The 22,849-nt window shown below is 34.1% G+C and overlaps 2 protein-coding genes across 4 annotated transcripts; one reads left to right on the top strand and one right to left on the bottom strand.

The window, feature by feature from the left end:
• Positions 1 to 251: 251 nt before the first annotated feature.
• LOC145610135 (glyoxysomal processing protease, glyoxysomal-like) lies at positions 252 to 8,135 on the bottom strand. The gene is made up of 14 exons (XM_081665404.1): positions 7,949 to 8,135; positions 7,815 to 7,861; positions 7,549 to 7,699; positions 7,420 to 7,467; positions 7,275 to 7,340; positions 6,457 to 6,600; positions 5,220 to 5,327; positions 5,023 to 5,126; positions 4,155 to 4,240; positions 3,986 to 4,077; positions 3,196 to 3,913; positions 2,268 to 2,466; positions 1,540 to 1,631; positions 252 to 980 (listed from the first exon to the last, which is right to left on the bottom strand). Exons 1-14 carry the CDS (start codon positions 8,012 to 8,014, stop codon positions 715 to 717), a joined length of 2,187 nt encoding a protein of 728 aa, XP_081521530.1. The 5' UTR covers positions 8,015 to 8,135; the 3' UTR covers positions 252 to 714.
• A 7,151-nt stretch (positions 8,136 to 15,286) lies between these two features.
• LOC145611504 (putative E3 ubiquitin-protein ligase RING1b) lies at positions 15,287 to 22,443 on the top strand. Of its 3 annotated transcripts, none has more exons than XM_081666837.1 (10): positions 15,287 to 15,690; positions 15,827 to 15,878; positions 17,647 to 17,705; positions 19,717 to 19,798; positions 20,309 to 20,429; positions 20,578 to 20,604; positions 20,813 to 21,268; positions 21,545 to 21,652; positions 21,771 to 21,944; positions 22,030 to 22,443. In XM_081666837.1, exons 1-10 carry the CDS (start codon positions 15,438 to 15,440, stop codon positions 22,060 to 22,062), a joined length of 1,365 nt encoding a protein of 454 aa, XP_081522963.1. In that variant the 5' UTR covers positions 15,287 to 15,437; the 3' UTR covers positions 22,063 to 22,443. The 3 variants fall into 3 exon arrangements, with proteins under 3 accessions (XP_081522963.1, XP_081522962.1, XP_081522964.1); XM_081666836.1 differs by having other exon boundaries at positions 20,563 to 20,604; XM_081666838.1 differs by lacking the exon at positions 21,545 to 21,652 and having other exon boundaries at positions 20,563 to 20,604.
• The last annotated feature ends 406 nt before the right edge of the window (positions 22,444 to 22,849 follow it).

The raw sequence follows: 22,849 nt of genomic DNA, 5'->3' as shown, positions 1-22,849 counted from the left end.
CTTGGTCCATAAGGATAACATTCAATACCCACAGTTACAGCGAGAAAGCATCAAGCTTGTATTCCGAGGTTTCAAGTAGGGAAATAAGGTCAGGTGGCAATTCGCTTCCCTTTACATTGCTGCAATTCCATACCTATAGCAATGTAACAATCTTACAATACACAATAAGCTCCAAGCAGAGGATTGAATTATTATCGGCTTTGTGTAACTTGTAAGGACTGATCCATAGTAGAAACTATACAAGAATCATATACATCACAAACGAAACCTTAGACAGAAATGCTGCAGCTAACCAATTCAATTACAAGTAACAAATTTACAAGACGTTTTGACCAGATCGATAGAACATCCTTCCTATAGGTCATCAGTGAGCTTACATAGCTTAAAATACAAGGGTAAATGATGTATGTGTTTCTCTTTTCTTTTTCCTACTTTTTACCAGCATATTACAAAGCATTAACAAAAAAATTCAATTGGAAATTGTCCTTACACTATGGGCGAACCAGAGTCAAGAAAGCATGTGATTATCTTGGTTGATAGGCATCCATAAATAAGATTAAATTTTTCAACACATCACAAAGCTCACACTTCCCTTACTGTGGTTCGCCCATGTCAGGAAAATAAGCCATTGAATAGCTTGTTGTCAATGTCTTGCAATTTCCTCCTAAGAAAGCTTCGGCATTTTTGTAGGATCCAAAGAGCCTTTAGTAGCTGTCATAACTTGCTGTGGATAGTACCATGAGAAAGGTTTTGCATTGTGTTAAGATGACGTGAATTCCCCAACAGCTTCTTTTTCTCATTAATAAATTTTGCAAATTGAGAGCCCTTGCTTTGTTTTCCCTCTTCTTTCCTGATCAAGTCATCCGCACTATGCAAGGAGGGATCTGGATCAGGTGAAATTGATGGCATCATTGCCCACACTGAAGTAAGATCCTTGTTTGGTCTATCCAGTTGCTGAAGGACTGAGAGATTCTGCATGTCTGTGGAGAAGAAGAGTTGTCAGCTATTATTAGAAAATGAACAGTGGAGATAGGCTCAGTTATCAGCAATGTTTTTATGTAACACTAAAGGCTCCATTATTTCGATTCAGAATTATTGTGGTGTCAATTCAATTGCATGCAGATGATAGGGAAGGAAGTGAGGGAGGGGAAGGGGGGGGGGGGGGGGGTTATCCTCTCCATCCCTAAAAGGCAACTTCTAGACGTCAACAGACTACAGCAAAAACCTGTCACAAGTGTATTATAGAGGGGAGCCTTTTAAGTAAATCATAGCAATAGAAAAAGTGATGCCCAATGTTGAGACATACCACAATATCTGAGAAGACTTGTTTGAGAAAATCATACATTTTTTCAATGTGAATGAAGAGGACTTCTCAGTGCTGGGTTAGCACTACGGCTACTATAGAAGCCATATAATGAAGCATTGAAACTGTTACTTTTCCACAAGAGTGAAGGTTTCCATTCGAATGCCTTAGCGACAACAGAATTGATTAGCCATCTATTCTACACTTCTACATGTAACATGGTAAGGCACAATTACCTTTAGCGAATATAAAAACTGGTTCCAGAGCTGCAGATGGTATGCTAAAATTCATGTGTGGTATAACTGTTCCTCCTCCATGCTTGGCATTACTGTATGCAAATATGTTACGATCATCAGGGACTCCACACCATAAAATCAAACATTCGACGCAAAAAATACATTAAAATATGTTCGGACTTTATGTGATGTTCAGGAAAAGTAGAACACAACAGAGCACAAAATAAATGGAACTATTTGGCAGCAGACAAATATTTCAGCACTTATAAACAAATTTTCACCATTTTTTTGGTATCACCTTTTTAAGAGTTAAGAGTACAGAGTATAATCGAATATAAAATATTTAGCTCCATAAAGGAATAATTTTTACAGGAATTAGCAGGTCCAAGGTAAAAGATATCGAGCAGCTTAAAATGAATAGTGGAAGAAAAACATAAAAGGGAGCCCCCATGTCAATTAGTCAATTTTTTCTTCACCAGAAACCATCATCTTTTTTATTTATTTATTTGGTGGGGGGAGATTAAAGGCTTTTCATCTTTTATATCCAGTTTCGTCATCAATGCCTAGAAATTATGCCAGACAAAAGAAAATATGTATGAAATTCCATCACTCTACAGCAGATACTCAACAATTGAGCTTCTAATCATTAAACCAGTGCTTTCAGTAACAAAGTAACTAGATTGATCTTTAAAATATCATGTGTGTTTAAAATATCATGTGTGTCATACCTTGTCACTAGGGCAATCAAGCAACCAGATGAATCGACTACAGCACCCCCACTACCACCAGGATGCACAGCAGCTGTGGTCTCCAGCATCACCGGGATCTCTCCTGCAGAACTTTTCTGCAAAGCAGATTGGTCGGGCACATGCTTTTTTGCCTTCACAACTTTAGCAACCACACCAGCTGAGATAGTTGGCAACAGGTCTGAAAATAGAATTGTGAAGCATGCATAAAATGAAAGTCTGAGAAGTACAGAAAAATAAGGCGGAAAGTGCATTATTTAAAAACGAAGAAGACTTTACATGCAAGACAGAAAACAAGTGAACGGGACCAAAGGGTGCAAGGTATAAATGAGATAATAAGCTATAGATTTGAAATCACGTTAACATTCTGTAATCACTATAATAATGGTACAAAGGGATTTAGAAATATAACAAATATCTTGGCCCCACTTCAATACAATATAAAAATATGGTCATCAAACATAAGGCACTTCCAGATGAAATGATAAAAACAAATTATGTGTATAAACTCTACTGCTTACATTAAACAAGAAATTACAAATCCACTATCCCAGGAATGAAATTGTTTACATAAAACGACAGGGCACTGAAGAAACCTGGAAAATCCTGGCAATCTTTGTCACAAGAGTGCAAGACTCACAACTTAGCTGTTCTAATAATTGTTGGTTATTTTAGCAGTAAAAAATTAGCTTCTATTGTTAGCTACTCAGTATCTATCTATTTGATTAAGAAAAATATATTGTTTGGTAAAACAAGTCACTAGGTAGTTGGCAGCACACATAATGATAAGAGAGAACCCTATAGAAAATGGAAATCATGGTTCAAACACATCATGCATTTAGAGCAAGATCAAGGATTCAAATTTCAAGGTACATCACAATGCCGACAAAGAAACAGTATACATCCTTACTGCATCGAGGCCCTAGCAATCCATGTCCAATAACAAAAGCCTTTGATCCTGGAGAAGGGCAAGTAAGATCCGCACAGATAGGGCTTAGCTGCTTTGGAACAGATTCAAGCTGAAGCAAGGAGATGTCTAAGGGCCCTTTAGAAATATATACCACTTTAGCTTTACACCAATGCCATGATTCCATTAGATCTACACGGACACTTATTTCACTATGAACTTGGTGGTTTGGATTAATTCCACGGCTATTACGCAGATAACTGAGAGGTTGGGCAGAACTTGACTGGACAACTGCACTTGTCTGCTCCACTGCATGCCTTAGGGGCACAGAATCATCTAGCATAAAAAATTTATTTTTGATTCTTGTCTCATCAGGGCCACTCTGTATAGGAGTTCTGCCAAATCTCCATGGCTCAAGCAAGTGAGCATTTGTGAGTATCAAGCCTTGGTCATTAAGAAGAATGCCAGATGCCCACACTCCATTGTTCAAGGTAATAAGACAAACAGAAAACATTGCATGCTCCACTGCCAATGGTACAGAGCAATAGCTCACAGGCTGCTTCTCAATTAAATCAGGTGAAGCTCTACAATTTAGGCAATTCATTGTAGCTGTCCTTACGCCACAGAAGTCGCCAGCAAGTTGAGTTCTCTCTGACTTTTCAGGCGCCAACTGAAACAGGCCATTGCAAGCACTTTCTATTGCTTTCCATGGAGTTATAACCTGTTATCCAAAGGTGGCTCCTTAGCTCAAGCACCAGGAGAACTAAAAGTTAATTGGCAGAAGTCGAGTTACCTGAATTTCGGCCCCCCCAGCTTGTCGTAAAGGTCTGTTCAGTATACCAACCAGGCATCCATTCTGACCAAAGACTGGACCCCCTTCCATACCTAATATATAAATAGTAGAGTTAGTACCTAAGAGCTATAAATTACTAAAGGTAACCACCAAGGGAGAAGGAACAAACCCGGAAGACACCGAATATCAGCCATCAATAATGACCTATCCATTGACGTAGATGGGTAGCAGTTGGAAACTGAACCTGCTGATATGCTGATCCATGCAGAAAATAAAGTATACAATCAGAAATCCAATACATAGTGAAAAATAAATACATGAAAGACAATGCGGGGGTTTCCCCACAATCCGTCATTCCTGTAAAATCTAAATCTTTAGACCACCACTAGCTAATAATTGGTGAAATGGAGCCAAGCAAATTTGAAGACATACAGAGACAAAAGATTAATAAGAAATGCACGAAAGAGCTTAAGCTAAAGCACAAGATCTCCACTTTTCTGGCTGTTTTCAGATTAGATTGAATAGCAATGTCAATTGGGCATGGAGGCTTTGGAAATGGGTGCTAGATTACGGCATTTCATGTGTTTTATACATCATAAACATTAAACACACATACATATTTGTGATTTATCTGTTTGCTAATTTTTGTAAATTTAGATCTCAGGAATGTCTATAAGCATATGCCATCCAATTTTCTATTCACTTTCCCTCTGTATACAATATTTTTTCTAAGAGTAAGTCATTCAAGATACGAAGATAGTTGAAAGGTCTAAGTGAAAGTTGAAGAGTAGGGTACTCACATTAAAATGAAAATTTAAAATAACTTAAATAAAGCCTATATGCTATGCCCAGCAAGAGGATGGCAAAAGCAACAAACGGCAGAAGATTTGTGGATGATGTATTTACTCTAATGTCTAAGCCCTTTTAAGATAATAAAAAAACAAAAAAACAAAAAGACCAAGGGTAGAACACGCAACTCAAATTCAGAGCCATCAGAGAAAGCAAGAAAAATCGAAAAAGAAAGCGTCAAATTCTACCTGTTAAAGAAATGCAGTGGAGAGAGTACTCCAAAGGGAGATCCCATTGAGACTAGAAAATCTCCTCTCTTATTTGAAACTGACATCGTGATCTCTGGAAGCTCCTAAAAAAAAGTAAGCCACCTAGTCATCCCATGCAATTGTGATTTGAACATACAAAGCAATATTGATGGCATTGTTGGGCTTTGAGACTTCACCTTATCAAGTAATGAGGGTACTTGAAGAAAAGCAACTCTAGAAGCAACCTGAGCCATCATATTCACATCCCTCGGTCTCTCAGTTGAAGATGTAATGCCAATCTTTTCCTGGAATAAAAAATATATGGTTCAGTACTAATCTAGACTCTAGAGGCCATTGACTCCAAGCAAACATTTAAATTTCAGAGTTTAGGGAATACTTCCAAGAGCTCCAACATAGTAGCAAAAAACTTATCACGCTAAAGAATAGCATTTTCCCCATACTATAAGATCATTGATAAAAAGTGATTAAGAGCTGCCATTACAGCTTAAAGTCTTTCCCAAGACAGACTGGAAACTCTTGCACTACCAAAGAGATAAAAGATTCTTGCAAAAGAATATGTATCACCTCGAAGATGATGCATAAATTAAGGTTTATTATCTAGGTTAGAAGTTTTAACACTAACTGAAGCAGAGAGTCGAGATACTCCCTCAGCACTAGCATACAAACCAACTGGCTCCCATAGTAGGATAAGGTGAAGGAAGTTGAGTATGTTTCAGTATTATTAACATAATATCTGATAGCCTGCTTCTAAAAAGTACTTTTCCTCAATGTTACTGCATCAAGATGGAAAATACTATTAGTCCTCACGAACAGCACTTATATATTGCCATGTTACGTAGTAATGAATTATCTTTAAAATGAGTTTATTTTTGTGATTATATTGATACAACATCAATAGGTGGCGATAATTACTTATCAGTAATAATTAATCTATTCAAACAGAATTGAAAGACATAATCTAGGGATTCTAGGGAATTTTTTTTCAGACAAAAGAATTACATAGTTAAAACTGCAACCATGTCTGTTTTTGCAAAATTGTTAGGCCCTGTTCTCTTCTCCTTAAACAAATATGGAGTAATATTCTGTACAAATAATTAAAGTTCAGTAAAAATATGTGAATTTCAGCAAGAATATGTAAACTTCAGTAAAAATAAGTTCCAATCAGTGAAGATAAATAGTATAAATAATTAAAATTCAATATTAATAATTTTATGTTCAGCAACACTAAAATAAGTTCAATAAATATTAGTTGAAGAGAAAGGGCGTTAGTGAAAGGACAAATGAGTTCCATACCAGATTAAATTTCATAAATTAAAATATACACCTTTAAATACGAAACCAGAGAAAATTATAAGGTTCCATGTCATAATCAGCTTAAGTAAAAACCGTCAACAACATAATTATCAAGCCAACCTGAATTTGCATAGAACCTTTAAACTTTTGAGAGCTGTCCTTATGAGCTGCCAACGACCAGCCAATCTCCCAACCATGCTCCGATGATCCGGAAGAAGCTTCAATTAGTGATTTAATAGCGGATGAAGCAGCAGGGACATCCACCTTCAGAGGTTCATGGCAGATCTTACTAAGAATTTACCATCAAAAACCCTGATAACTATTCAAGACAAGGAAGCTGACAATAAAAATAGCAATTAAAAAAGCATAAGGCTCACCCTGATCTTAAACACTGCTTGTGAAGGGAATTATGAGCTAAGAAACTGACAAGGAACACATTACATGATTACGTTTGGAACAAACATAGCTCTAATCAAGAATTGGTTGAATGAATACGGAGTAATAAAATTTCTAAAAAAAACAAGAAACATATACTTCACCTAATAACCTATGATAGTACTCAAATTATTTCTGAGATTATCATGTTTACAAAATGGAATCAAAGTACAAGACAATACATCACAAATTCACAAGAATTAAGACATTTGCATAGAACAATCCCACACATTCATAACATAATTTCAATCATTGCTATGAAACTAAATACTTCGTACTAAAAATTACACAGCTTAAAATCACCAAATTCTTTGCTCAATAACCCATAAACCTACTCCATTGATCGTATAAATATAATTATATATTTCTATACTAGTATCATCATGGCCACCAACACGATCTATATTCATGGAAATATGTACTGATAAGCAAGAAGAAAATGACAATACAACAATTCAATTTATAAAAGCATGAACTCAAACACACATAAATACAAAACCTACCAGTTTTAAAACTTCGGCACCAAACCACTTTGGATTTTCATCCTTATTCTCCATTCCTACATTCACCTAGACAAAAAATACACATTAATGAAAAAAACTAATACAGTAATGCACTCAATCCAAATCACAATATTGGTTATACTACCTCAATCATTACATCGATCCGAGCCCCGGGGATCAACTCAGGAGTACCCTAAATAACATCATTATAAGCAGTATAAGCATTTAAATAAAACATAGTAACAAAATTACAATATGGGCAATGAAATTGAACCTGGGTATTGATCAATTTGGAATTTTGTGACAGAAAAGGCTCAACAATTGAGGCAACAGTAACAATTACAGCACCCTTATCATGAATTTCACTGCCAACAAGATTATGAGGCAACAATAACCCAGAAGCTGAAAGGGTTGTTTTCCCAGAACTGTATGACATGACAATTAACAAAAGTTTGAATTTTTGTAAGATTAAATTAATCTTTAAAAAAAAAACCTATAATTTGCAACAATTTAGCAAGAATTCTGAAGGTTGGAACTTACTGGTATTGATGAAATGCATGATTTCTCATCTTTAGACCTTTTGGATCCTATAAAATGGAGAAATTCAGCACTAAATATATCAAAAAATAAATAAATTCATAAAATTGATGAGAGAGAAAGGAGAGAGAGCTTACAGGGCCATTGATTCTAACCATTACAGAAAATTTCCGAGCAAATTCGACAATATCTGGGAGTTCCATGATTGAAATTACAGCTTATGAGTTTGGTATTGAAATTGTTGGAAGGTTTTATGATAAGGGATAAATCAGGAAAACTGTTTGATTTCTTCAGGTGAATAAATTAAAAGCTTGTGCTTTTGTTTCCAGGAAAGTGCATATACGATTACACCGTAACAACTAACAAGTCACCACTTTATATATTTGGGCGTATTCGCCTATTCGGCGGTAACTTTTGAGTAACTACGTAGTATTTCATATTCTATTTCAGTACAACACTTTGAATAAATAGGTTTTTAAGTGATTGAATAGAATTTGTTAAATAGTGTACAACTATTGTATAATGAATAATATATGACTATAATAGATATTTAGGTGATTGAATAGAATTCGTTATTGTATACTAGTAATACTATTATAATCAGCTACTGCATAACTAATGTATATCGAATCACCTGAAACATTTTTATATGTATTTAGGATTTGTTATACAGTAGTTATGCACATAACGGTATAGAGTTTTAAGTGATTGAATAGAATTTGATAATAACTTATTATAATAAATTTAAAAAATTGATATAATAAAAGTATACATTATAACGAATCCAACAATGTTTATACAACAACAAATCTTTGATCTTTTAATTAGTAAACTTATCTAGTCAAAACCATTATTTGAAAAAAAAAAAAAAAAAAAAAAAAAAAAAAAGTCAAATTGTAACACTTAAAAAAACATGTAGGAAAATTTAGCACTTTGTTATACACCATGGACTGAGAATAGTCTAGCTAGGGGTTGGATGAAAACCTAAGCGAGAGAACTTGGCCATTTTTATATTCAATTTGGGTTAATCTATTCTATGTTTATTTTTGAGTTGGTTAATTGCATGTGTATATTAGGCTTATACTTCCCCTACGAATCTTGTATTAAAATTTGGAGTTTGATTGTTAACCATCTTTTGTGCAATTAAATTGAATTTCTAGCTTGGATATGAATTCTTTGTTTCTTTGACGTGGCCTGAATGTCTAAGGATCTGTTCACATTTACTGAACTGAGATGAATTGATTGGAGCTGAACTAAACTGAACTGATTGGAGCTTGATAAAATTGAACTAAACTGAAATGAGCTGAAATGAATATTTTATGAGAGAGGGAAATTAGGAGCTGAACTGAACTGAACTGATTGAAGCTGAACTGAACTGATTGGAGCTGAACTGAACTGAAATGAGCTAAATTAGGAGCTGAACTGAACTGAACTGATTGAAGCTGAACTGAACTGATTGGAGCTGAACTGAACTGAAATTAAGTAAATGTGAACAGACCTAGGTTGTGGTAACTATGTGAGAAATCTCAATTATTTATGCTTCATACTTTCTCGAAAACTCAAAAAACTTATTGGAGTTGAGTTAGAAATCCACCTCCCATTCTTGAGACCTTGTCATTTTCCCTTATTAGGTATTTGGTTTAGGAATTACTTGGTCTTGTAGCTTTGAAAGAAGGCATTATATATTTTCTCGTTCAATCACCCAATTCAAGTGTATTTTGTTCTTCTCTTGCCCATTTTTGTAGATTCAATATATATGGATGGTTGGTGTCACTTCCCAACTATCCCTCTAGTGTTTGTTTCTCTTGCTAACTTCCTTAATCTAATTTAGTTGCCGCGTATTTTAATACAAAATTCAATTTTATGATTGAGGCAACCTGCAATTGTTTCCTTGATTTCGGTGTCTTGTTAGTCATTCCATGTGAAATACGATCTTACTTGCCTATATAAATTTGTTACTTTGATTAAAATAGGCCTTGATTGAGAGTGGTTTCGTACAACTACTGTATAGTAAGAAATTGTGCTATTGTCAAATTACCTTTCACTATGTTTTTGTTTTGTTACCACTAACTTAAAGATATATTTTGTCAAAATTTTAATCTATGCGGCCAACATCCAATGCTTTAATTACTTTCAAACTATTTAAATTACCTTAATTACACTCATTATATTCAATTAAAACTCATTTTAAACACCTTGATGCTAAATTTGCTAGATTAAACCTCCAATTAAAGCTAATTTTAGGAAATTTTGTCAAAAACTACCAATTAAAGTGCGCGTTTTGAAAACAACTACCTATTAAAAAAAATTTTTAAAAGAACTACCACAAAGTTGTAAAAAGTTTAAGTAGCACTACCACTTTAATAATTCCAACTAGAATATTCGGCATGTAGGTTCTACTTTTTACTTTTACCTCATAAAATCATCATCTAAATTGACTAAGTTACCCTTCATAAAGGTAAAAAGTGATAAAAAGTCAGACCCAAATACCGGATATTTTAGCCAAAATTGTTAAAGTGATAGTGCTAGTTAAACTTTTTACATCTTTGTGGTAGTTCTTTTTAAAAAAAATTTAATAGGTAGTTGTTTTCAAAACACGTGCTTTAATTGGTAGTTATTGACAAAATTTCCCTAATTTTATTTTTAGGTTATCCAAACTTTAAAGTTTAATAATTTATGTTCAATAATTTAAACCTGTATTGTAGATTCAAATCCATAAAATTTCCCACAAATAATAATATTTTTGCCATACTTTATCTTAATTGAAAACATTTAAATGAAGAGCAAGAATCATTTGCAAAATCAATTTGCCTAAGTCACACGCAATTAATATTAGAGTTTTGAAATGAAGATATATTAACTTTAAAATTATAATAAAAGTTTAGGAACGGATTTTTTAAGTACAGTCTAAATTATAGAATTCAAACATGCTTAAATTAAATTCATTTGTGGTTTCAATTTACATTTTTTATTTTAGCACTCAATATACTTGTAACTCTAACAAAAAGTTGTATTAAATTTTCAAATTTCAATTTATGCTTAATTTAGGCATAAATAACTGAAATAGTTGAATCTAAGCCCCACAATAGAAAATTTTAACAAAATTGGTCATATGGTATTGGTATAACACAAAACAAAGTAAAAAAGGGTAGTAGTTTACAAAATAAAAGTATATAAGATATAAATTGGCAAAAACTATAAATAATAACTAAAAAGTACTTGTTGACCGAAAAAAAAAATTCAGGTAACTCCATATGGGAAAAACTTCTTAAAGGGTCACCCATCGTAATAGAATTGTGAAATATCTTCCTATACTCCGTATGAGATTAAAAAATAAAAATAAAAAATAACTCTTATTGGTATGGGTAGGACATTACATCTATTTAAAGCAATCATGAGAAGTATTATACATCCCCATTTGAAGGCTGCAACGAGAAATTGAACTTGGAAAACTAGCAACATTTATGGTAAACTTGGTAACTTGGTTGTATATAGCCCAAGAACGGAATTGAAATTGCCCACAAATTTGGCCAAAATTGTTGGTATAACCCTAGAATCCTCCCCTAAAAGGTGATTAACTTGGGATCTTAAATCCACAAATTAGCAATGTTACAAAGTTGCTCTGATACCAATGCAACACAAGATATTAATATTAACATGTATACATAATTTTATTTCTCCTTTACATGAATTATCAAAATAGTAATTCACAAACATGATTACAATAATAATATATTATTTTCATCCAACCTGAATTATTATTTCATAATTCAGTAGTATGTAGAACATGTAATATACATGTATTAAATTCTGCTTGCATATTAATTAATTCTTTTTTTTTTTTGGGCAATTTAAGATTAATTTTACTAAATCAACATGGTTTGATTTTTATTACAAGTCAAGTTTGAGCTCAAATGATTAGGTATTCAATAATGGGCCATATTGATTAAGTTGTTTATGGGCTGAACTTAAACTCAAATGAGTTCAACTCTTTTGCTTGTGGGGACTAAAAACAGGTCTAAATTCATTACCCCAAGACCTAATTTTTTCACATAAATACTCTACTGCAGCCAACCTAGGTAATATCGTCTCTGTCTTTTCAGTTTTTCATCAAAAAATTTCATTTTCTCCCACAAAATTCCAAGAGAAGATCTCTGTTACCAAAACATGAAATTTATTCATTAAACTTTAGATTTACCTTTCTGATCTCCATTTATGTTCTTGAATCGATTTTAATTTTGAATTCCTCTTCATAAACTTCATACATTTCAGTAAAAAGTAAAATATCGCGATGCACATTTTTCTCAAAGGGTTATCTTGTAAAGTCCATCACCAACCGCATTTATCAATTCCAAGGTATGGTTCTAAACAACTTTTGTGTAATCGAATTTTTATATTTTATTAACTAATATTTGTTACAATACATAGATGGTTTTTACATTTTTCTGCATGTGAGAGTTACATGCAGTGATTGATGAACTGTTTGAACCAACATCTATGCTTTTAATTAACTTTGTATGATTTTGTAGCAATGCTTTGCATTTGGGATTATGATCGAAAAAGAAATCCAATTTATCCGATTTGACTAGCCAATGATCCGATCTAAAAAAATAGATGAGATAGTTTAGATTTTCAAAAAAAAAAAAAAAAAAAAAGGTTCTCAAATCAAATGTGGATTGAGTTTTTTTTTAGATATTTGAAATTATAGACCCTTGAAAAAATCTCAAATCTTGAATTGAGTCACAACTTTGCTCAAAACAAGTTCATCACACTGTTAACTAACTAAGTTTATTGATCTTGTAAAAAAAAAGTACTAAGTTTATTAAGATACCTCCTCTCTCCTAATTAATTAACCAACTCCCCACTTAAGCAATCAAACTCAATCCTGGTTTTTTAATTTGCAAATTAGTCAATGAGTTGACAACATCTAGCTCTTTAATATGTTGTATTTAGTTGTGGTAGCACTTTATTGGTTGCTAGTTTGCCATAACTAGTTGCTAGCCTTTAATGATAAATTGTTAACAAAAATGTTTCATTATTTTACAAAATATTTTAGTATGTCTTGTTATGTGCTTTTAACAAGAGATATCTAGTAATTATTCAAGAATTAATTCATTTGTTAAGTGTATTTTGAATTGATTTGGTTTATTGCAAATTTAATACTTCGATCCATAATAACAATGCACAAAGTAATAAGCTTAATTTATTCCAGCCACCACTATTACATTGAACTATTAAGTGATCTTGTCTACAACTCCTAAATAAATGCTATCTCCTTTAAAAATACTTTCGTCTCTTATTTTTGCGTAGTTGTATATTTTGTTAATATCAATATATATAATCTTATGCATATGGAATGAAGATAATTACGCTATAAGATGCTTCTTGGAGACTATGCAAAGTCAAATGGGATAAAAAAAAATAAGGAAAATTTGTTAGAAAGGTACTTATATGTTCACTTTTTGAAGGACCTTATATGTTCAAAGTGGTGAAAAAGGTCCTTATAAGTCACTTTTGTTGTGTGGAGGGACCTTGACATCGGTATATGACCATTGACTTTACTTTTCCGGTGTTGAACATCACGTACATGGCACATAATGTTTTAAAAAGGCCCTTTTGTTCATTTTTTCCCCACGTTTTCACATTCTCTTTTCTATCCCCAAATTTTCTCTCAACATTCCTTCTCTTTCCTCAAAATCATGGGAAAATTAGAAGGAAATGAACATCACGTGCATGGCACATGATAGTCAATGCCGAAAAAGTGAAGTCAACGGTCATATTCTAATGTCAAGGTTCCTCCTCACAACAAAAGTAGCTTATAAGGATCTTTTTCACCATTTTAAACATATAAGGCCCTTTTTCAGAATAAAGTAAACATATTAGTACCTTTTAGACAAATGTTCCTAAAAAGAAGGACAAAGGGAGTAGCTACATTATTTCTTTTTTGAAGATCAAACCAAAGTTTGTCATATATTCTCAATTCTCACTAGCTAATGCTAAACTTTGCTCGTAAAAGAACAAATTAAAGATATATAGTGAAATGAAATCTTGTTAGAAGTGTCTCAATAATATATGCACTTTTTAAATATTAACTGGTGTGTATCCCGGGCGATGCCCCGGGTTGCTAATTTGTGTACTTCTTACTTTAATTTAACAATTATGTTGGACTATTTGTGTAGTTAGTGTGTGTAGTGGTTCGGGCATTGCCTTGAATGTCCCTTTTTTTTTTTACATCATATGTATTTATATTTTAATCTTGTGAAAAATAAATGAATTATATTATCTCTATTTTACTTAATAAATGAAAGGAATATTATAATATTATGTGAAACTTGAAACATTAATAATAGTTGGTTGAGACAGTAAAAGTATTACCTATATATATTGGAGGTTATGGGTTCGAATCTTGTTGAAAACATATTTTGTTTTGTTAAACGAAGTGGCTAGCTTACGTTGCGCATATACGTTGGATGATGACATGGCATAGTGACAGAGACACACATATTTTGAAGAGTGCCACGTGGCACCATTACTTTAAAAGGAGCGCCTTTTAATATATAATATAGAATAGAATATTTATAATTTTAACATTGCACAATTAACAATTATGAAGTGACGAAGTTAGTGCTCATCTTTATGAATATTGTACCAATCTACCAGGCGAAGTTATAGTGTAGTACACTAGGACATGAGAGATTATGCAAGACACAAATTATCTAGCTAACAAAGATGTAGTTAAAAGATAAAAAATCATACACATAAAAACGGTTTATAGGTAAAAAAGTTGCTCCCCAAAAAGCTACTCGTATTTCATGGGGTAAAGAAAGATATTGTATTGTGGGACGAGACATGAGTATAGATGTCAATCCGGATGATCCAGTCGGGTCAATTTGTTAAAGTAGATTCATGCTAAATTATTATGTCCACGCGAGTGTAAATCTAATTCGGATACTTTCGGGTCAGTTTCGAATTGGGTGTGCTTTTGACACCTCTAGACTCGAGTGGAGTAATCGACACTAGTACTTGTATTAGGCTATTTAGCTACTACTCCGTAATTGAGTAAAAACTTAACAGAAAACACCCAAATCAGTCTAACGGCGGGAGGTAAATAAATAAAACTGCCGGAAGAAAATAAAAATACACACACGTCCTTAATTCCATTCACATGTAAATAAACTCCATCCCTCCTGTAAACCACGTGGCTTCAGATAATTAACCCATACACCAAAACGCACCGTTTCACTCATATAATCACACCAGCCAACTCCACACTCAACTTAAAACACTGCGTTTCAACCCCTTCCAAAAAAAAGAAGTTTCGTTAAAAATAAATAAATAATTACTCCGAATTATTATTGTAAAATAATTAAAAGAGAAAAACAAAAAAAAAAAAAGGAAAAATAGTGAGGTCTGCAAATCCTGAATATTTTTCTATAAAACTCCTCTTCAACGACACAAGGAAGAGAAGCAGCAAACAATACTCAACCACCTTCTCTATCCTTTCTTTCCCATTTTCTCTCTCCTCGCCGCCACCACCGCCGCCGGAGAAACCCTCACCCTTATTCCGTTCACTTTTCGCGGCGGCGGATCGGAGTTTCCTTAACTACTTTCTCTCTCCTCAGCACAATGCCAGCGCAGAAACGCTCGCCGGAGGATAACATCTCCGACGAGGATCCTCCCAACGCCGCCGCCGGAGATGTCCCGGAGATTCAGCCTGATGAACGACGCGATGTTGTTCCGAATGATGAAGCACAACGAGAGGAGGAGGAGGAAGAAGAAGAAGAAGATGGAGAGGAAGAAGATGAAGAGGATGATGATGATGATGATGATGATGATGATGCGGAAGATGATGAAGGTGATAAACATGGCGGCGGAGGAGGTTAGTTTGATTTTGTTACACTCACATTTTTGTTGTTTTTTTGGATTCAATTGAAGGATTTTTTGCCAGTATTACGAGTATGAACTATTAGCAGTTTGCATTTTTGTTAGTGTTGATTGTGATTTTTGATTTTCAGTGGCCGATCGAACTCCGTCGTTTATCGCTAATGGTAACGTCAATAAGGAAGGGTAAGTTTTCGCTGTTTCTAGTTTCATCACTCATGATTGAGGTTGTGAAAGTGTCGAATTTCAGTGATTTTCGTAGGATTAGTGTTTTTGGCGTGTTTGAGATTACTATTGTGCTCGATTATCCTCTTTAGTTGATTACTCGTAAATTTGCGTTATTCATTTATGCATTTTAGAACGACCGAGTTGTTTGGTTGGACGTGTCTTTTGTTGTGTGTTTTAAGCGTGTCTCGATTTTTCTTTGGTGTCGAGGAAGATACAATGGGCGCGGGTGGTGGTGGTGGTGGTGGTGATGATGATGTAGACGGGATTTGATCCGAGGTCTTCGGGATTACTTCCAGTTTTGCTGACTAAGCTATATTTATTTGGCTGTCTATTTCTAAATGAGTCTCGTGGATATGTTAGATACATTGGCTCTTCATGTATGTTGATACGGGATTATTCTGTGATTGATATTATGCTCTTTTGCTGAATTATTCCTATTTACAGCTATGTTTGATACCGCAAGATGTTCTGCAGTTCCTGTTGTTATGTATGAATTTAAATTTTGGTTTTGATTCCGTTATTCTTTGGCTGGAAATTTGCTGTAAGCATGCAGTAGACTATATGATGATTTATTCTGAAATTCTGGGCTGTAAGAACTATGCTTTTCTCTCTCGATTTTTCTCGTAGGACATTTATTACTTGTTTAGTATAGGCCATAGGTGGGCTTGCAGTGTCTGTACCTCATTTGTAGTCGTTATTGTTGTGTTTATGCCTTAACATTTTACATTTTCTTCTCGAGTTTTAGTGCTACCATTTGGATTTTTTTAATGGAGTGTGTTTGTTTCTTCTCTTTTGTAGATGGGTGTTTGTTGGCATTGTTGCTTATATCTTGCTGAAAGCTTTGTCTCATTTTTTTCGGGTTCTATGAGAACCATCATTCTTTATATATCCTGTTATATTATCCTGGATAGATGAACAAGTATGAGGGTTGTATTAGTTTGTAGGAACCATCTTGCAGTAATTTTCGATTGATAATACATTAATACTTGATTAGGGAAAAAATGCAGTTGCATGTTGCGATAAAGCTCCTTCATGGTTATATCTTCTCATCATTAACATTTGGGTTGCAACTTTTTTCATTATTAAAATTGGATAAGAATAAGGAGATTTTTGAGCTTGCTGGGCAGTTTTACTCCTTATTGTGCTCTTTGAACAGTCAAATCCTAGTTCCGTTTCTCATAGTTGCGTCATTTTGACTTTTTACACTATTTCCGGACCAACTTTGACCACTTTTTCTTACTAATGTATAATAGCTAATTTCATTATTTTAGCTGTTTTGGTGTCAATCTCAATATATATATTTTCATATATTATTTTTTATAATTTTTTTTTAATTTTTATAGAAGCGTAACTAATGTTCAAAGTGTTGTGTTGGCAAACGTGTCTAATCAATATATTGAAACTATAGAGTTGCGTAGGTAGTAATACTTTGCATCAAAAAAAAAAGGTAGTAATACTTAAAATGCAACAATAATAATTGTATGATAAACTAGCTGTTTATTTGCACATGTCATTTATGATTATTATTATCCCTTATATTTTCTTCCTGTTTTAGCTTTATCTGATTATAATGTAATTATTGTCATTATTTTTCATTCCTTTGAGGGCTCTTAATGCATAAAGACCCATGTGAACCCAAATTTTTGAGTCTTTTGAATTCTATTTGTTACTATATGGGCTTGTTGTAATGCCCTTTTTCTTTTTGTTTTTTTTATTGTCTTAGCAGATTAATTTTAATTAAACTGTCAGATATTCGCAAGGAAGTACAATGTCCAATATGTCTTGGTAAGATTTTTAATCCTGTACATAGGAGTGCAATTTATTGATGGCAATGTCATTTCAGATTACATTAACATTATATTGCACATAATTATGTATGTGAATGATGTACAAGTATATTTTGGTGCTGTTTTGTTCATACTATTTTGCTTAAAGCCTAAAGGACAGTGTAACTGAAGAGAATCTCACTCTAATGCTGTAAAATAAGCTGGGAAATGGTTTATTGCAATTGCTTGCCTACCTGTTTACTGTGTCATAGAATCACTATATTGGAATTTTCCGTTCAGTCTTGTGATATATGTTGAGAAATTAAATGATTGATTGCAATGGGTACATATTTTTATCATGGTTGAAATAAATATTCCATGCAATATTTATACTCTGTATTTTTCCATGTTATGCTGGTTTGCCATTTCATGATCAGGGTATCATATTGTGTAAGGTAAATTGGATAACACCTGCAGATCTGTAGGCTACAAGTTTTAATTCTTTTTTCCTTAGTTCAAAGTTCAAACCTGTAAGTTGCAGTCTGTCGCAAGTTGTGGTGTACTGGTGTTAACTGTTGTAGCAACTGTTCAGTCTAAAATAGGCTTATTCCTTGCCAACTGAGAGCTGAGAGCCTGAGACCTAACTTTTTTTGTTTTCCAAAAATAATTTATACTAAGTTTGGCATGATATCAGCCAGGTGTATGTGAGACATGCTCTCTAGATGATCGTAAATTCTGATAATGAGTGATAATTAATAATCGCTTTTTGTCTATCAGTATAGGTGTCAATTGGCCTATTACATATCTGGTTTGTGACAATAGGAGATTGTACTGTGTTACTTTGATTTCAAAGTATAAATTGGAGATACTTTCACTAATTGATATGGGTTGTTTGAGTGTGAGTTTTGCCTGGCAATTTTTTTTGAAGAAAAATTTAACTTGGAACAATTAAGGTAAATTATTATCAGTCTCTACTCTCTACTGGTTAGGAATGTGGCTGCATAAATTGGACCTCCTGAGATCCCATTAATGGAAAGATCCATACTGGCCTGTATTTTTGTTGCTGTAAAAGGCAGTAATGGTCAGAGGAAATGGAACATTGTATTAGAGAGATTCTTGGCCCTCATTTGGAAGCACTAATTAATACAGAACTAGATAGTAGTTATGTTGCATATACTTGTGACCATCAAAGTGTATGAAAAGGGGAAATTTTTGAGCAATTTGAGGCTTTGAGCTGATTCATGATATAGCTTTGTGAACCTGACTTCCCTTTTACATACCAGTGATAGTTTCAATTTGTTCAGAACTTGCAATATGCTGTCCAATTGTGATAATTTAGGTATACCATGTTCTGTGAATTGGTTGGAAAAGAACGCCCCAGATGTGAATTGGTTGGAAAAGAACGCCCCAGAGAATTGGTTGGAAAAGAACGCCCCAGAATTGATTATTTTTGTTGATGTTTTGTATGTCACGGTTCTGACACGTGGAGCCAATGTTTAAATTGGCAACAATGTGTAAAATTATATGTATGTTCTTTCAGGAAGAGGGAAAAAAAAACTTAGTGTATAAAGTATACATTAAACATACTATGTAGGTTATCTCTACTTTCAGTCTAATCAACATAATGCCTATCTGGCTCTCTGATTTTTTTCTTCCTCCTATGTGATAATGTCAGTTTATGGAATTACCAAACAGGTAAAGCTAATTGTTTTCCTACAAGTTTATGCTCCAAATTGTGATTTTTTCCCCCTATGTGCGCTAAGAACAAGTATCTGATGACTTCAGTGAAACAAACATGGCATTTTTATTTCCCATCTTATGCATCAATCTGGTATCTCTAGCTTTATCACTTGATTCTAGGCTGTTCCTGATTTTATTCTTTAAGCAACAACCTCAAGAAGTTGAAATATCTTACAATATTAAATTCTCTGATATTTAGCTAATGCTTTTCTTGTTTTTCGCTTTTAATTTTAAACCCAAGTTTCTCTGGTTGGTACCTTAAACTTATATTTTTCTGTTTTATGTGCTAGGGATCATCCGTAAGACAAGAACAGTTATGGAATGTCTGCATCGCTTCTGCAGAGAATGCATTGACAAATCAATGCGGATGGGGTGTGTATATTTAAATATGCTAGTGCCTTTTTTGTTTTTAAGGATTAGCGTTGTACATTTCCTATGAACCAAAATATGCATCATAATTGGCTATCGCTGTGGACTTAACTCATAAACTATTTGCAATTCTTATGGTCTTTGTGTTTTTATATAAAGGGCTCATTAGCCTCCGTTTTATTGTATGGGTATAATGATGCTGTGCACAACTTAGTCTCCTCTGTGGGAACTTCTTATAATAATGTTACTGTTAGGATTCGACAGTGCTTCTGTCTTATAATTAGGGCTTGTTCGGTATCACTACTTGTTTTCTGTTTTTTGAATTCACTTGTCATACTCATACGGGCCATGCTTATTTTGTAAGTTGACAACAAAATGATAACTTACAAATTGTTTTTAATAATTTAAAAACTCAATATTGGCAGTAATAACAAACATGCACTTTGTTTGATTTTTTAAATGGATACTCTCGTGGTAGATGTAAACCATTTTTCCTTGAATACTGTTAAGCAGGAACAATGAATGCCCTGCTTGCCGCAAGCACTGTGCTAGTCGGCGGTCCTTAAGAGATGATCCAAATTATGATGCACTGATTGCTGCATTATATCCTGATATTGATCGATATGAAGAAGAGGTATGCCTTTTTAGTAGCGATAGGTTGATCAATTATCCTGATATTGTTATAACTTATATTGTGCACTCTCTTCAAGCAACTGTGATTTCTCCATGCTTTTCTTTTGGCAAACCTGATAATTACTTGGTGACAGGAGCTGGCTTTTCAGGAAGACGAAAGAGTTCGAAACAAGCAGGTGAAAACTTATTCTTCTAGGGAATTGGCTTTCGTGCTTTCATACATGCATGTTTTTTCTTGCACATTTACGTTAATTGTTAGCTCTGGCATCAATCCTTCTTGGAATTCAGTGGATGCGGCTAGTAATTGAAACAAGAGGTCCATGTTTGGTGTTTTTTCTTTTTTTTTTTGGCATTAAACTATTGAAACTTTAAATACTTAAACAGATTCAAGCTGCAATTGCACAAACTTTCCGCCGACAGACAGAAGCACTTAGCCGGAAAAGGAAAAGATCACAGAGTAATCATCGAAAAAGAAGAAACTATAGGTCTGACGATGATGATGATGCCAATGGTCATGATGGCGGTAAAGATTCATCTTCTGCAGATGAACGTTGCACAGAGTCTAAATCTAAAAGATCAAAGCGGTGGAGAGGTCAGCCATCGCCAGCAGCTGCTAGCGGAGATGGAGGTGGCGATGAAAATGATCAGGAGGTCCACAGGGATGCTGGGGTTTCACCAGCAACATTGGTTGGAACTTCAGAAATTCTTACCTGGGGTAAAGGTGGCTTACGGAGCAGTACTAGATATGGGAGCGGCAATGGCGGCAATGTCAAGCACTCTCGAGGTCGTTTTGTGAAGCTGACTGAATATTTTCGGACATGGGAGCAGAATGAAAGTGAGGTAATTTGGTTGCGTGTATGAAGAGAGCTTTTTATATATGAGAATCAATCTTTAGCAAAATTTTACTTACATAATAAATCATATTAGTATAGCTAATGAGAACAAAGAGAACAGTTGATTATGCTAATATGCTATAAGATGCATGCTCAATTTACTGTAGAGATAATTTGTACTATATATACACTGATGGAGTAGGTAAAATAACTTTGTATCAATGGCTTTGATTATGAATAAGTCCATTGTTAAAGGTGCTGAAATAAGTTCTTCTTGTTCCAGTTGGATATCCAAGTAGTGCTTGTTTCTCTCGACGAGCAGAAAGAGCATCTTCTTGAGCATTCCTACTTGTGTGGCAGGCCAGCCTTATCTGTGGGGCAAATATGTGAAGTATATAATCTGATCCAACTTTTAGCTTTTATTCACCCCATAAAAAAGGGGGCATTTCTGTCTTACTCTCCCTCCGTAAACTTGTTTATAAAACATTATTATTTGTATATTCTTGCAGTTTATTTCTGGTCAGACCTCGTTGCCTCCTGATAAAGTTGAAATTTTGGGAGCAAAAGGCAGCTCTTTGAGTTCGACCGCATTTGAGGCATGCAAAGATGAGTTGCAAGTGTTGAATTCTGAAGAAACTCTGGCTGGGCTTAAAGCTTCAAGCAATTTCACTCAAGGCCACTTGGTAAGGCTTCTACTTATATCTTTGGTAATTAGACTGAATGGTTGTCTGGATTTCAACAATGTCACTTTGTTTATGTTGATTTCAGATGTTGGCATATCGGAAAAAGCTGTCAGTGTAAGAGGTTTTTGAGGAATAATATAATGTTGGCTGTCACAAGGAGTTAGTCAACGCATTACATATTTGTAAAGGGAAAAGAAGTATACAGAAAAAGTAAGGGTTTCAGGTGTCTGCAGATTAAGAAGTTGTCTTAGCTTGGAATTTGAGGAGTTTCGCGGTTTCAAGATTTCAGCTGACACTTTGAGGTTGTTTATGTCTGCATTCAAGTGTCTAAGCTATTTTAATACGAGCTGTTTTTCATTGTGTTATGACGGTTATGGCAAATGCCAGACTTTTTTTCCTGCCGCTGAGATAGAATGTAAATTAGTTAAGCCTTGCCCAGCAAATGTTGGGATGATTTTATCTAATGTTTGAATTTACAAGACATACATGATTTAGTTGATTCCAAATTGCCCAAGACTATTTATGGAGTTTCCGATAACGAAGCGCTAATGACTGTTAACTATTAACCTCAAGCAATATGGAGAATGATAGAATTGTGAAAGGAGTGATGCATTTGCTGATGATAGCCTCTAGAAATGTCGAACAATCATGGAGGGTATGGCTTTGAACTTATTGGGATTGGAATTGGAATTGGAAGGAGGGAAACTAGGGTTTGTATTTTTTTTATTGATTGTGTGGAAAGTAAAGGAACTTGTTTCTAAATCCGTTAACACCCTTAACGGGTTTTGCCCATCTATACTAATATGTTAAAAGGCGTACCTGACAAAGTCTATATGACATGTAGACCCTTTCACTTTGCCACGTCACCTATTAAAACTCTCATTTTGCCACATCACCAGTCAATC

Source organism: Chenopodium album, chromosome 24, assembly GCF_948465745.1.
Source record: "Chenopodium album chromosome 24, dcCheAlbu1.1, whole genome shotgun sequence".
Classification (NCBI taxonomy): domain Eukaryota; kingdom Viridiplantae; phylum Streptophyta; class Magnoliopsida; order Caryophyllales; family Amaranthaceae; genus Chenopodium; species Chenopodium album.
This window is presented reverse-complemented; position numbering and strand designations above follow the sequence as displayed.

Bases quoted from the DNA above. Each gene is read 5' to 3' on its own strand.
- LOC145610135 (XM_081665404.1), bottom strand. From the start codon at position 8,014: ATGGAACTCCCAGATATTGTCGAATTTGCTCGGAAATTTTCTGTAATG. The intron at 7,700-7,814 runs GTAAGTTCCAAC...CATGTCATACAG, and splicing joins CATGCATTTCATCAATACCA to TTCTGGGAAAACAACCCTTT. The intron at 4,078-4,154 runs GTTTGTTCCTTC...TTTATATATTAG, and splicing joins TGATATTCGGTGTCTTCCGG to GTATGGAAGGGGGTCCAGTC.
- LOC145611504 (XM_081666836.1), top strand. From the start codon at position 15,438: ATGCCAGCGCAGAAACGCTCGCCGGAGGATAACATCTCCGACGAGGAT. The intron at 19,799-20,308 runs GTGTGTATATTT...ACTGTTAAGCAG, and splicing joins GACAAATCAATGCGGATGGG to GAACAATGAATGCCCTGCTT. The intron at 20,430-20,562 runs GTATGCCTTTTT...ACTTGGTGACAG, and splicing joins TTGATCGATATGAAGAAGAG to GAGCTGGCTTTTCAGGAAGA.